Source organism: Canis aureus, chromosome X (assembly GCF_053574225.1).
Source record: "Canis aureus isolate CA01 chromosome X, VMU_Caureus_v.1.0, whole genome shotgun sequence".
NCBI lineage: Eukaryota > Metazoa > Chordata > Mammalia > Carnivora > Canidae > Canis > Canis aureus.
Window position 1 is genome coordinate 28,211,519 of NC_135649.1, and position 15,086 is coordinate 28,226,604.

A 15,086-nucleotide genomic window follows, 5' to 3' on the forward strand; every position below is an offset into this window, starting at 1 on the left:
AAGACTTTATTTTTTTTTTTAACTTTTTATTTTTTATTTATTTTTTTTTTAATTTTATTTATTTATGATAGTCACAGAGAGAGAGAGAGAGAGAGGCAGAGACACAGGCAGAGGGAGAAGCAGGCTCCATGCACCGGGAGCCTGACGTGGGATTCGATCCCGGGTCTCCAGGATCGCGCCCTGGGCCAAAGGCAGGCGCCAAACCGCTGCGCCACCCAGGGATCCCTGGAATAAGACTTTAATGCTTGCCAGATGGTCTTCTACATTTTTCTTTTCAATTATGTAAAATACTTGTAAAACTGAAATTTAAATAACTGAAGCCAGGTGTCTGTTGCATCTCTTCCACAACTTCAACACCTAGTTCCTTGAAGTCATGGTGAGGCTGGGAGCTCAAGACTGGGAGAACAATTTCTAAATCATCACATGCCCTACTAATGGATCGGGTGCACAGAGCTACCTTGCACCACAGCCAGATATTTGTTTGCCACCCACTAGGGTTGAGAACAATCTTCTAAAATTTCCATGGCAGCTAGTAGTGACTCGCCTTTTTTTCTTTTTTTTTTTAGTAAACTCTACCCCCGACGTGGGGCTCAAACTCATGACCTGAGGTCAAGAGTCACATGCTCTACTGACTGAGCCCACCAGGCTCCCCATGTCTCTCCTTCTTGATTGAAGCATGCCCAGCCCTAGAATCTATCAACCTTAGTAGATGAAGTGTAAACATAAGCCTCTTACAACACCAAGACTAAACAAAGAAAATAAAACAGCATTCAAGATGATATTTGGGGGTCGCTCTGGGGAATTGAGCCAGGATTGTCTCATCATCTTTCTACCTCACTTGTTTATGGCCAAGTCCACCTTTCACCCTTCATGCTTTGGGTCAAGGAAGAAATCGTTCTAATAAGTGAACGCATATGTCAACGTTAAGGTCTTGAGAAGTCAGTCCACCCTGAGCTCTCTATATTTTGAGCTGGCAGATGATTAGCCCCGAGAAGTTCATCACAATGGTGGAATTTCAGACATGAAAGAGGAAGATGGGGAAGGGGATCCAGTTCCTCCTTCAGTCCATAGGGACAACAGCCCACCTGCAAGGTGAACGTGAGAACATTGTGTCACATGGGTAAAAAGGAAACCTAAGTTTTGATTGGTTTTGTGGGGGTTTTTTTTGTTTGTTTGTTTGTTTGTTTGTTTTGTTTTGTTTTTGTCTCTGAACAACCCTGAACAAATTACTCCCAAACTTAGGAACAGAGCAACCTGGATCTGACAGCGAAAGTGTACCATGCATTCTTCTTTTCGTTCTGTTTGGTTTTGTGTTGCTAAAATAGCATACCTGTCAAAGCAGCCAGGTACAAGGGAGTTCAGCACAACTAAACTCGTATAAAAAAAGAAAGATAAATTATAAGGTAATAGTCCAACTCTCACATCTAGCACGTCATTGTCATCTCACAAGCAAGCTGACATCTGGGCCGGCCCACTATTGCAGTGTTGATGAAAAATACCAACATCTTCACCCTAGTGCAACACCAGTACTAAACCTGACTTTTTAGCAAATTCAGAACTTGAAGGGTAGAGAAACAGGGTTTGAAATGGCTCTCTTACTCTGGGAAACGAACAAGGGGTGGTGGAAAGGGAGGTGGGCGGGGGGTTGGGGTAACTGGGTGATGGGCACTGAGGGGAGCACTTGATGGGATGAGCACTGGGTGTTATGCTATATGTTGGCAAATTGAACTCCAATAAAAAGAAATTTAAAAAAATGAAATGGCTCTCTCCCTTCTCTCTCTGGCCATACACACAAGAGAGGAAAGGGGAAAAACAGTGGACATAATGGAAGCACCAGCAGAAAAAGAGTTAGGAGGAATGGGCCCCCAACACAAGTAAAATCCACTTAGAAGCAGAGTTATCTGATGAATCCCTTATTGCCTATCTCCTGCACTAGAACGTAGAGTCCATGATGGCAGGGTTTTGTGTGCCTTATTTACCACCACTGTATCCTCCATATGGCACATTTTATTTTTCATTTTATTTTTTCATTTGTTTTTATTTTTGATTTTTTATTAACTCTACAGCCAACATGGGGCTCAAATTCTCAATCCCAAGATCAAGAATGGCACACTCTATGGACTGAGCCAGCCAGGTGCCCCCATCCAGCAGATTTCAGATGTTTGAATATATTTGTTGTGTGATTGGATGAATGAAATTAGTGCTCTAAAGAAAATAGAAAAATACACACACACGCACACACACAGAGTTGTACATGCCTCTGGCCCACCTTTGGAATGGCAAGATAAATTGGAAAGGATTAATCCAGCAATTATGAGAGTCAAATTATACTCCATGTCTTACCATGAAATCACTTTCTCTTTCTGAGCCTTACTTTCTCCATCTGCCAAGTTGACTTGAACCAGGTGACCCATAAGGCCACTTCCAGCTTTAACATACTGTGCTTTAAACAAAAGCCAAGAGTACTTTCCAGAGAAACAGAGGGGAAATGGACTGAGCTCATTTGTGTGCAAGAAGCAAGAGCTGTTTCCTCAGATCTCACCCAACAGAGGAAAGATTTTTGTTCTTGTTTTTTAAACGACCTAAAAAATAAAAATCATGAGGTAGAGGAAGAGAGCTTCACAGTTTAAAGCAAACTACAACCTTTTAAAATATAGATGCCATTTAAGTCAAATATAAAAGCATTGACAAACTGTCAGTCCAGGTTGAAAGTGTCTTCTTATCTAGACTTGTCACCTCCTGAGGTCTCTGAGAGGTGACAGAATTTTGCATGTGGATGCCCTGTCTGAGGTGCTAATTGTCTTCATTTCAAGTGCCCTGGGCTTTTCTCCAACTCAGGTAGATTAAAAGGATGATGCCAAGGGTGGTCAGTTTTATAGAGTGGATCTGACATTTCAAAATCTTTTTCCCTAACCTTTCAAAACTAACTTTGTTCTTCAACTAGCTCATCTATAGGTGTGAATTCTCCTGTGACAGTGTTATGATTTGACACCTGTGGTGAGTTTACACATTCTCTCGGCACTTACTAAAATTCACTTCCTTTACAAAAACGAGAAAAAGAAAAAAATGTCTTGAAAAGAGCACCTCTTTTTGATAACATACAGGTTGATCTATGAGGCTAATTTTTCTAATGCCCTTTTATTTTGTCAGCGAGAAGGTTGTGCGTGTTTAAGGCTATTTTAAATATGTTTAGTCTTTCGGCCAACATCATGGGCATCTATTGTAATACAGACAGTGTAGCAGATATTCAGGTTAGAGAGAAGAGCTGTGACAGGAAAGGATGGGGTTCTGGGGGAACGGTAGAGGGGCATCTAACTCAGCTTGCATTCTAAATCTGCACCACATACTCAAGATAGCAAGTTCTTGATCTTTCTGTCTGCTCTGTATGGTTCCTTGTACTTGTCCTAGTTTTCCCTCCTTCATGACTTAGAAGGTGCTTCCTCATTTGGGCTGAAACTCTCGCCTGTTTCTGAGAGTTTGTTCTGGAATAATAGCTAAGATTTGCTAACCACATATTTCATTCCAGGCATTCCTGCTAAGCATTATGCATGTATTATCTCGTTGATTTGTATCAACAATTCTATAAAGCAAATTTGTTATTTTCATCATTATTATTATTAATTATTGCCTCCATTTTACCAATGCGGAAGCCAAAACCCAGAGAGTCTAGGTAGCCTGCTCAATGTGGCACAACTGGTCAGTGTGCCGCCCAGGAGTTGAATACAGGCTGCTGACTTCTGAGCCTGTGCATTTCACCAAAGCCTCTTCTGACTCCCAACCTTAATTCTGAGTTCACTGCACTGAATTGGCTGGGCTTCAGTCTCCTGTCTAGCAACTGTAATTTTGACTTCTAGAATATTCTTACAGTTCTCAAGTGTCAGCTGTTCTCATACCTGTATAGCATGTCTCTATATGCCTTGTGAGATCAGATTTACCATTTTAGCCTGGGCCTCATTGATTAGTACTTCTTAGAAGCTCCTACAGAGTCATGGTCTATTCACTCAGGCTCACAGGTCCGGAATCTGGATCATCAGCTTATCCATCTAAAGTAATACAACACTGAATCACTATATTGTACACCTGAAACTAACATAGCACTGTATGTTAACTATGCTAGAATGAAAATTAAAACTTTAAAAAAGACAAAAGTAATAGGACAGCGAGTGGCCTGAGCATCTTCTGTGCTAGGCGGGCCTGGATGCACATATGAGGTCTTACTGCCCAATTTTTCTCTTTCTCCTTTTACTCAACCAAATGAAGGCCACTCTTGGCCAGTTTTTACTTATCTTTCTCCACGAAGATAAAATGGATTAACATATGTGATGTGACTGGAACCTACGATGTAATCCTCTTGACACATCCAGATCTTAACACAGTACCTGAGCTAGTTAGATTCTTTGTTCCCCCTGTCCTCTTTCCCTTCATCAAGGAACCCTCTGCAGAGAATGTGGCTTCTTATTTACTTCAAGGAGTATATAATTTCTGACACTGCCTTCTTTCATATTCATTGTTTATCAACGTCTATCCTGTGGTCTGCCTCATTTTGGTTTATAGAAACAACTCTTCACATCCCACACCTTGGCACCTGACAACACGTCACCCTTCTGATTTCATCAACTCAGAAATCATGACTGAACCTTCTTTCTGCCTCCATCATCCTGGGTAGGAGCACTCAGGGTATGATAGCCGTGCAAGAAAATATCATTTCATTGTAAAAGAGGTTCCATCTTTCTTTCTAAAATCTGTTCTCTTTCTTGGAAGTTCAAAAATACAGAGCTTAAACTAAAAGATTAAAGTCCAAGAGATGGTTATTTTGTCTACAGGGTTGTTTTGTCTTTTTTTTGTTTATTTGTTTGTTTTTTTGCCTGAACATTGTTTTAAGAAACCTCTGATGTTTTGAAACATGGATGGCCACTTTGATCTATACACCAAGAACACCAAAATTTGGCAAAGCAACAGCATGAAATGGACTATATAAATGTTTCCCTGAGCAGTTTTGTAGATACATAGGAAATATTATAACCCAGGAAACAAAACAGCTAATGGTGGATTTCTGAATGCATTTTGTAGTTACAGATGTGGCATTGGCATCGTTTTTCTTTTCCTTCTCAGTAATAAATATTTCATGAAAAAATGCTAGAAACATGGATCAGTGGGGAGTTCAGTAGTACGAGTCTTTTACAAAGCAGGTCATATACGTTCTGAAGTTTCAAACACTGTCTAGACAATATCAGGAATTGTAGCGATAAAGGTACAAAATTTTCAATACTTGCTCAATCCTTTTCTTGCCTGAAACCAATATGGTCACAAAATTATCAAAGTAAAAATATATCAAGCAAAAAATAAATGAGGTTAAATATCCTAAAACTTTTACTTACAGACGAAACCCGCAGAGAGCTCTTTGTCATCATTTTATAAACACTGGGGTAAGGTTAAATGCTGCCTACCACAAAAGTAATCACAGGTTTCTGCCTTGTGCACAATTATTTTTGTAAGGTAGTGTAGAATGAAGAATCAAACCTAAAATAGTAGATATAAACATAAAAAGAAAAGAGTTGGAGAATGTCACAAGTGAAGCTGTAATACTGCATATTATTTCAAAATAAAACAAAGTTAACTTTCTCAGTAACTTTTTCTGTTGACTTGGGGGCACAATTTGAAACCATTTGGCTACCATGGAAGTTTTGCAATCCCAAATGGTACATACTGAACTTGTATTTTTTTTAATCCTTTAACACTTACTGGTATTTAACATGCATTAAAACTACCAGCTTTCTACAAAAATTGTTCCTAATTTGCGCTCCCAAAGTTCATTGAAGTTTGAGAAGATAGTAATGATGGATTCTGAGGTGTTGTCTGTATTACAAAGAGCCTAGTAGAATGGTTCATTCTGTGATTAGGCTGCATGTAATAATAATAATAGTGGTAATACTATTCACTGAAGCCCCACAAAACTCTTAAACTGAAATGATAAATGATTGCTTTCACTTGGAATTATATCAAGTTTTTGTGAGGGAACCTTAGAGATGCTTTTGTAATTTTAAATGAGAAAATAGTCATATATTAAATAATGCTGTTTGATACACAGAATCTTTTGAAAACTGACATCTGCAGGCCAGAAAATATGGTCGAATAATTGATGAAAAGGTAATAACTGTTGCTTGGTGTATATTTGTCTTATTTTTTCTAACAGAACAGGAAATTACAGAGGGCAATACTAATGACTTCCAGGTTGTCAAACACAGTGCCTGGCACATCTGAACCTTCTCTAGATGTGTGCTCTTTGCCTGATCTATGAAGTAACAAAGAGAAGCTAGGGATTCCTACTGGCATTTCTTCACTCATAAAATTAACACCAGGGAGAATATGATCCTTTTTACAACTGTTTTATGCCCCAGAGAAGCTGAGCTAGATGGGCCAGGATCTGACCTACTGCAGGGATTCTTGGGCTCACTGAATAGAGTGCTTTCAGCGTGAGCTGAATAGGAAGTTGTACTCAAGGAGCTGTACCAGGTCCCTCGGGGGGTACAGATACCCCGTGTGGCAGCACTTCTTATGCCTATTTCATTGTGGTCTCGAACACGTGTCTTAAGTGCCAAAAAACAAACACCGTCAATGAGAAAAATCTGTTCAACAGCAACCTCATAAGGTCATAGGCCAGGATCCGTAAGTTTATGTGAGGCTTAGTTCCAGTGTATGCACTCACTCTATCATGTGCTAGAAGTGAGAAGAACACTCACAGGTACTATGCACAGTGCTTGCACCACATAATAAGGATCTGCTACTATTTGGTGTTGAGACTTTACAAAGCATACGATAAAGAAATTATGTATTTCTTTGCCACTCTGTCATAGATGTAGTACCATGATTTAGAAAACATCAATTCTATTCCCCATTTTGCAACAAAATCTGAAGCTTTTGAAGTCTCCTTTCGCCCTACTTCCTTGCTGAAAAGTACGCATGCATATATATTAGGCTGTTACAGCTGGCACCTTATGCACTTAAAACAAAAACTGAGTAATTCAGACAGACTTCAGATAAGCAGTCAAGATGGGCTCTATCTTAACAGTATTGAACTCAGCTATATATAAACTTTTCATAAGGCCAGTCTGCTGAATCAAATACAAATCGCTTCCACTGCCTAAATTACCGCCAGCACCCCTCTTTGTTTTGCAGTCTGGAGATAATAAGTGGTCCTACTCACTGGCAGCCAAGGTGCTCATATGTCACAAAGCTTGAGAAATTCTAAAAGAGCAGCATCACCATGACCACCGGGCTGTCACTGCGCTTCCAAGTCTCTCCATTACAAACATGTCACTGGGTTCTAGGCATTGATGATCTATGCTAACATGCAAATGTATCACTCAGTAGGGGTTAAAGGTTAAGGTGCTGTAATATAACAGAAAGAGAACAGACATTAGAACCTGTACAATTTCATTTTGTTTTTTTTTTTTTAGATTTTATTTATTTATTCATGAGAGACACAGAGAGAGGCAGAGACATAGGCAGAGGGAGAAGCAGGCTCCATGCAGGGAGCCCGATGTGGGACTCGATCCTGGGACTCCAGGATCATGCCCTGGGCCAAAGCCAGATGCTCAAACCACTGAGCTACCCAGACATCCCTACATTTCATTTTGAAGTCAGGCTTCACCAATTCCCAAATTTGGGTATTGCATTACCAAAATGGGGGTAATAATACTCACTTTGAATAACTATTAATATAGGGGCACCTGGGTGGCTCAGCAGTTGAGCCTCTGCCTTCAGCTCAGGTTGTGATCCTGGGATCCAAAATCCAGGATCCAGTCCCACATCCAGCTCCCCGCTTAGGAACCTGCTTCTACCTCTGTCTGTGTCCCTGCTTCTCTCTGTGTGTGTCTCTCATGAATAAATGAATAGAATATTTAAAAAACTATTAATATATATTAATGTATATTAATATACCTATATTCATACCTTACAGTCACCAAAAGGGGCAATGTGCTTAGAGTGACTGGCACATAGTAAACATTTAATGGTAGCTCTTGCCATCATTAATAATACCTTATTCTCATTACCACAGCACCCAGAGCAGAACCCTGAGGGTAGGGAAAGGAACTACCACTTGCTGGGGGCTCAGGGAAGTTCAGTTGCTTGTTGAAGCCCACATAGCTAGTGACTAGCACAGCAAGTATCTAAACTCAGGTCTCTTTCTAACCCCAAAGGCCAAGTTCTTGCCTCAAAAACCGCTACCATTTTTTGTGTGTACCCAGCTCAGAAAAAAGTAGTCATTTGACCACCTTAATGATCCAGGTTGTTTTAGAAAAAGTCAACCCAGAAAGACTGTAATAATATTAAACTATATAAAAAGCTACGCACAGGGTGAGTCTGCTGTCATGCAGACCTAAAGGCATGCCAACAAACAGCAGAGTTCATTCGAAACCATAAATAAAGCAACCATAGTGAGATCTAGAGTGACCCACTAGTACATCAAAGTGGATTATGCTGGAAAATTCCTGAGTCCCATCTTTGCATCATCTTCCCAAAATTCCAGGGAGCTATTGGCACACATGAGAGTATCACAAAACCAGCCCCTAGCCCAGAAAACCTAGCTTTAGGTTGATGTCCCGGATGGTCCTCTTCCTCCCCAGAGCTCCTTTCTGGTAAGCAAGGCCTCCCGGTTACCAGGCCTGAGGGAGGAAGCCAGCGAGGCAGGGTCAGTTCTCTGCTCCATCTGTTGTCCCATACAGCAGGCAGCCAGGCTCCACCCGCCATTGCCTAGGGGAACATTTGTCTTATTAGCAGGACATCTAAGCCTGGCTGTTGCCTGGGTGGCTCAGGGTTGAGAGCCTCCCTTTGGTCCAGAGCGTGAACCTTGGGTCCCGAGATCGAGTCCCATGTCTGCCTCTTCCTCTTTTTCTTTCTTTCTTTTTTTTTTTTAGGGTTTTAAAGATTTTTTTTTATTATTAGAGACAGAGAGCAAGAGAGAGAGGCAGAGACACAGGCAGAGGGAGAAGCAGGCTCCATGCAGGGAGCCCAATGTGGGACTTGATCCCAGGCCATGGATCATGCCCTGGACTGACGGCTGCCCTCTGCCTCTCCCTCTGCCTATGTCTCTGCCTCTTTCTCTGTGTCTGTCATTAATAAATAAATAAAATATTTTTAAAAATCTGGTTGTTGTGGGACGCCTGGGTGGCTCAGCAGTTGAGTGCCTCCCTTCGGCCCAGGGCGTGATCCTGGGGTCCAGGATCGAGTCCCGCATCCGGCTTCCCACAGGGAGCCTGCTTCTACCCCTGCCTATGTCTCTGCCTCTCTCTCTCTCATGAATAAATAAATAAAATCTTTTAAAAAATACATAGCAACTGCCCGCAGGAAGGAAAAATAGTTGCTATTAAAAAAAATTAAAATAAATAATAAACCTGGCTGTTTTCCAGAATCCTGAGCCCCATGATGGGGTTCTGTATAGGAAGGAGGGGAGCGTGCATTGCGGGGCAGAAACGCCGGAGGGACATTCCTGCTCACTGGACCTCTGGGAGACAGGGCCTCTGGGAAATGGCTTCTTGGTGCACAGAGCGGGGCTGGACACCAGGCGGTCGGGCTCCCAGCCTAGACAGAAACCCCCTCCCCCCCACCTCTCGTGCCCCGCAGGCCCAGGAGCAGCAGGGACCGCGTGGACATTGAGGGGCGCAGGGACAATCACAATGGGCCGAAGATTCCATAGAAGCTCCTCCCCCTGCCCTTCTTGGGGAGCTCGCTGGAAGAGGAGAGGCCCTCGAATAGTGAATGAGAGAACTTTCCTTCACTTCGGTGGGATGCTGGGAAGGATGGGCAGCCCAGGGGGGCTGAGCGGTTTAGCGCCGCCTTTGGCCTGGGGTGTGACCCTGGAGACCCGGGATCGAGTCCCGCGTCGGGCTCCCTGCATGGAGCCTGCTTCTCCCTCTGCCTGTGTCTCTGCCTCTCTCTCTCGCTCTCTCTCTCCTCTCTGTGTATTTAAATAAATAAAAAATCTTTAAAAAAAAGAGAGAGAGAGAGAGAGATGGTGGGAAGGTGTGGGTTTAAACCGCCTCGGAGCAAACCTGCCCCGAGATGCACACCTCACAGAAGACACAGCAGGCAAGTGCACACCCTTTATTATTAGAATCAGGAACCTGTGACCGATGCTGAGCTCGGTGAGCTGGGATTTCACAGGGGAACTCAAGAACAACTTTCGTTCAGGCTGGAGACCATCTAACTTTCCACCCCCTGGACTCCTCCTGCCTTGGGGGGAGTGGAGAGCCTGCAGAGAACACACCAAGTGGAAGAGAAGTCTGGTTCTTTTTTCTTTATCTTATCAGTCTTCCCAAGGGAAATACTACCCATAGCATGTCTGCTCTTGGAATGCATTTTGTTCTTCATCCACTCTTGCCTGGAAAGCAGCTTGGGATGGTAGTGGCCCGAAGCTAAGGGTTCAAGTATATAGCCAACACTCCCTCAAGCATGATCTTTCTTTAAGTCACCCAGCAGTATTTTGGGCAACCAGGAAGATAGCTGTCCCTTTCAAAGGAGGAAATCCTTAGAGTATCAGAAAAAGTCCTGCCCGCACTTTCATGAAGCCACTTTCCTGATCTCTGCCACTGCTCATTTGTCCCACTTGGGAACAGTGAGATGAGCAATTCAGTGACACAAGTCCTTTCATGAAAGTCCCTGTTGTTGCTCTTGGAATTGCAAAAATATCTAGACGTTATTTCAGTTGGGCTTACCAGAAAATCATGCTATATGCCAGGCAAAAATGTCCTCCTAATATAATATGTATGCCAAATTAAGCTTTCCCCTGTTATCTAACCAAACTCACCAAATCAAGTTATAATGTCTGCACCAGATATTAACATATAAGGCTAGCTCCTAACACACACTAGGCAATAACTATTTGTTTAATGAATTAAATGTAACCCATCAAATTTGTTATCATCTATAGAATTTAATACTGTAACACCTCTCCAGCTCTCCCAAATTAATCCCTTGTCCCAATGGAGAAACTATATCCTAACAAAATTGGGTTTTTTGGTTTGTTTTCTGATTTTTTTTTATTTATTTTTTATCTAACAAAATTGTTTTGCTCTCCTTTCCCCACTGATGAATACCATCTCCTCTTCCCCGCCTTCCTCTCACTCTTCTCAGCTCCAGCCAGTGGGGGGGGGGGGTGGTCTCCATGAGGTGTGGGTCAGCTGGAATCAAGGTGTGATTTCTTTGGACTCTTGGGAGATCTTCTAATGGGACGAGTTCAGCTTCTTCAGCAATAAACAAACAGCAAGTTCTGTGGGGCTCAGAGATATAAAAACCGGCCCTCACCTATAAACTTGAAACAAAAACAAGAAGCAAACATGAACATCGTAGTTTACTAAAGAAACAATAGCATTTTGAAGGAAGAGTAGTGCTCCTAAAATTCAATATAGTTATAACATGAAAAACATGGTTATTCCCAGCCAAAGACATGGCATTTTCAGGAAAAGGAGGTTAATAAAAGAACAGAAAAGAGTATATTTACATATGATAAAAAGTTGTTAGTTTCAGTAATGGAATAATAGATTGTTTTAGTTAATTTTATCTACAATAATTTTGGTTTTCAAATTTTCTGTGAAGTAAGGAAGTTACTTTTTTATCAGAAAAGGGTCTTGGGAAATTGGTTTTTCCTTGGAGTGTTTTCCTTCTTACCTTCTTGAAATCAGTGAGTCTGTCCTGGGTCCAGGCCTCCACTCCCACCTGCCTCACAGACTTTCTTGCATTTATAGCAGGCCTTGCGCCATGGAAAATTCACGGCTTTACACCATGGGCAGTCCCAATTCACTGGACTGCATCCTGAGGCAGGCTTCTGGTGCTGGAAATCCAATGCTTTTTTTCCTTTTGGTTGCTTGGCCTTCTGCCCCTGAGGCTGGTTTTTCTTTGGATTTTCCCTCATACTTTGGCTCCTGCCGTCCCACATGGGAGTCGCCTGGGACCTCTTTGGACCTTCTTGGCTGTGGCTCCTGCCAAATGCCAGGGAGAGCATCCTCTGGGGCTTCTGTAGACCTTCTTCCTGGCTGTGGCTCCTGCCAAACTCCAGGAGGGGCATCACCTGGGGCCTCTTTTGACCTTTTACTTGGCTCTCACTTCTGCTGTCCCCCAGGGGACCTGTCCCCTGGGGCCTCTCCAGATCTTCCTCCTGGCTTTGGCTACTGTTGTCCCCTAAAGGAGCCATGCCTTGGGGTGTTCCTGGACCTCCTTTGCTGGGGCTCCCACTGGCCGCCAGGGGTACCATTTCCTTGAGCCCCTCTAGATCTTCTCCCTGGCTGTTTCTCTTGCTGGCATCGAGGGGGGCCATCCTTTGGGATCTTTTTCGACTTTCTTTCTGCCTGGGGCCCCCACTGGCCCCCAGGGGTACCATTTCCTGGGCCCTCTCTGGATCTTTTTCCTGGCTGTTGCTCCTGCTGGCATCAAGGGGGGCCATACCTTGAGGTCTTTTTGGACTTTCTTCCTGCCTGTGACTCCCACTGGCCCCTAGGTGTACCATCTCCTGGGGACTCTCCTGATCTTCTTCCAGGGTGGGACCAAGGGTAACCACCTCCTGGGATCTCTCTGAACCTTCATCTTGGTCGAGGTTCCAGCTATCCCCAAGGGGGACGACCCACTGGGGATTCTCTTGACCTTCTTCCTGACTCTGGGTCCAGCTATCTCTGAGTGGTACCTCCCCCTGGTGCCTCTGTGGATCTCCTTCATGGCTGTGGGTCCAGCTATCCCCAAGGGGAACCATCCCCTGAGGCCTCTCTAGACCTTCCTGGCTAAGGTTTCCGATGTTCCCCAGGGAGACTGTACTCTGGAGGATCGGAGGACCTCCCTCCTGGCTGTAACTTCTTTGGTTCCACAGCGGGGCCACTTCTTCCTGGAAACCCACTGTAGCACACGGAACAGGTGGGTAGATCCCCAGAGGAGGCAACTGAAGTGGGACTACTGTAGCTTCTGCATCCATGGCTAATGCTGATGGCAGAGGTGGCAAGAAAGGGACCCCCACTGGGAGTGGTGCATGGAATGGGATTGGGTATGGCACCAGCATTGGCAGAGGGGTTTGTATGGTCTGAGCCCAGGGACTTGGGGGTCCTGGCATGTAGAGAACAGCTGGGGCTGGTACCTGGGCCTCAAAATATCGCCTCCCAGGCAATCCCATGGCAACCATATCTCTCTGTGGCTCTGCATTCAGGGGCCATGCCATAGCACCAAGCTGCTCGGCTTGAGGTCCAGTTACTATTTCATGGGCCAGTGGGATGCACTGGGCCGACCTCTCCGCCTGGAGCAGCCGCCCGCGAAGCACATCACACTCCATGAGCGCCTGCTGCAGGGTGATGCGTGTGAAGTGCAACTGTGTGGCCACGTCCTCTCGAGCCTCACGCATCCGCTGTAGCTCGGAGGCCAGGGCCCAGGCGGCGGTCTCCCGCTCCTCCATCTGCTCCTGCAGCCTCCGGATCCGGCGCCCCTGCTGCTCCCGCTGCCTTGCGGCCCCGCGCACGCCCAAGGCCAGCGCGCTCCAGGCGCAGGCTCTCTGGTGGGCGCGCGGCACCCGCGGGTCGGCCAGGACCCCCCGAAGCCGGTCCTCCACCTCACTCCACGGCCGTGAGCGCAAGGCCGCGTAGAACTCCGGGCCGCCGCCGTTCAGGAGGACTTCGTTGTTGATGAACCTGACCACCTCGGCGTGACGGAACCCGCTGGCGTGGTCCCCGAAGTCCACTGCCATGGCCGCCGCGGCCCAGCTGACCCCCGCCTCGCGGACTCCGCCGCCCCTGCCGCCGCCAGTGAAGGTGGGTCCGCCCTTCACCTCCACACTCAGCCCTACTGAAGTCCTTTCCCAGTCCTGGCCTCCCTTTGGGCCTCTTTCCGCTGACGACCTTGCTTTCCTCACAAAGAGTAAAGCACACGCCCTCACCACACCAACCCCTACCAGGCAACGGTGGTAGACGTCACAGAGACAACCTCTGAGTCACCACGCAAGGCCTCCTGGGATTTACTCCCCTCTGCAGGGCGCCCCCTACAGAGCGAACAGGCTGGATGGCTGCACTGTGGGCACTGCCGTGAGCTTCCCAGAAGAATTTGTTTCTAAGAACTTCGGAAGGACAATACCCAGCATCGTGAAATGAATTCCTAGTTGGGTGGTAGAGTTGCATACATGGGTACAGTTCTATCCTTATCCCAGTTCCCTCTCCCATAACTCTTAGGTACAACTTCAACCCTTCAATACACTCAGTCACACTGTCTATACACTTACCTTGTCATCCTGTACAGATGATCTTGGAGTCCCTTTCATTAAGAAAATCCAGGGGGACCTGGGTGGCTCAATGGTTGAGGGTCTGCCTTTGGCTCAGGTCGTGATCCCCGGGGTCCCGAGAGCAAGTCCCACATTGGGCTCCCTACATGGAGCCTGCTTCTCCCTCTGCCTATGTCCCTGCCTCTCTCTGTGTCTCTTATGAATAAATAAATAAAATCTTTAAAAAACAGAAAAGAAATCCAGTGATTGAGCCATGAATGCCCTGAACTCTCCTTATAAATTCATGTTTACTTGATCAATTATTCTCAGAAGGTGTTTCTCTTCTTCTTTTAGAGTAGATGTTCCCCTCATAATCTGGGTTTTCCCTATAAGAAATGCTGGAAAAGTGCTTTAAGCTGCGCTAAATAATAATTGGTATCTACATGAAGGAATAAAGCTACATACTAAAGGTAACTACATAGATGAATACAAAAAAATAGTACTTGTGCATTTTATGACTCCTCTTTTTGTAATATATGATTTAAAGGATGACTACATAAAACAATACAAATCCGTCTTTATGGGTACACAATGTATAAAGATGTATTTTGTGGCAATAACAATGTAAACTGTATAGGATGAAAGATTTTGTACACTAATTGAAATTAAGTTTGTATTAATCTAAAATTTGCTGTCATGAAATAACATGTTAATTGTAATCCCTAGAACAAACACTAAGAAAATAACTAAAAAATATGCAGAAAAGGAAAGGAGAAGGAAATAAAAATTGTTACCAAAAAAAGGAATCAATGAAACATAAAAGAAGGCAGTAGTGGAGGAATTTGGGTAGAGGGAGATATAA

The 15,086-nt window shown here is 44.5% G+C and overlaps 1 protein-coding gene across 4 annotated transcripts; it reads right to left on the reverse strand.

Annotated features, from left to right (window-relative positions):
- Nucleotides 1-517: 517 nt before the first annotated feature.
- On the reverse strand, nucleotides 518-13,939 carry TEX13D (TEX13 family member D). Of its 4 annotated transcripts, none has more exons than XM_077888561.1 (7): nucleotides 11,668-13,939; nucleotides 11,097-11,304; nucleotides 7,205-8,754; nucleotides 5,379-5,520; nucleotides 3,894-4,043; nucleotides 2,344-2,582; nucleotides 518-1,085 (listed from the first exon to the last, which is right to left on the reverse strand). In XM_077888561.1, exon 1 carries the CDS (start codon nucleotides 13,715-13,717, stop codon nucleotides 11,678-11,680), a length of 2,040 nt encoding a protein of 679 aa, XP_077744687.1. In that variant the 5' UTR covers nucleotides 13,718-13,939; the 3' UTR covers nucleotides 518-1,085; nucleotides 2,344-2,582; nucleotides 3,894-4,043; nucleotides 5,379-5,520; nucleotides 7,205-8,754; nucleotides 11,097-11,304; nucleotides 11,668-11,677. The 4 variants fall into 4 exon arrangements, with proteins under 4 accessions (XP_077744687.1, XP_077744686.1, XP_077744685.1 ...); XM_077888560.1 differs by having other exon boundaries at nucleotides 7,205-8,666; nucleotides 11,097-11,311; nucleotides 11,668-13,938; XM_077888559.1 differs by having other exon boundaries at nucleotides 3,936-4,043; nucleotides 11,097-11,311; nucleotides 11,668-13,938.
- Between the last annotated feature and the right edge of the window lie 1,147 nt (nucleotides 13,940-15,086).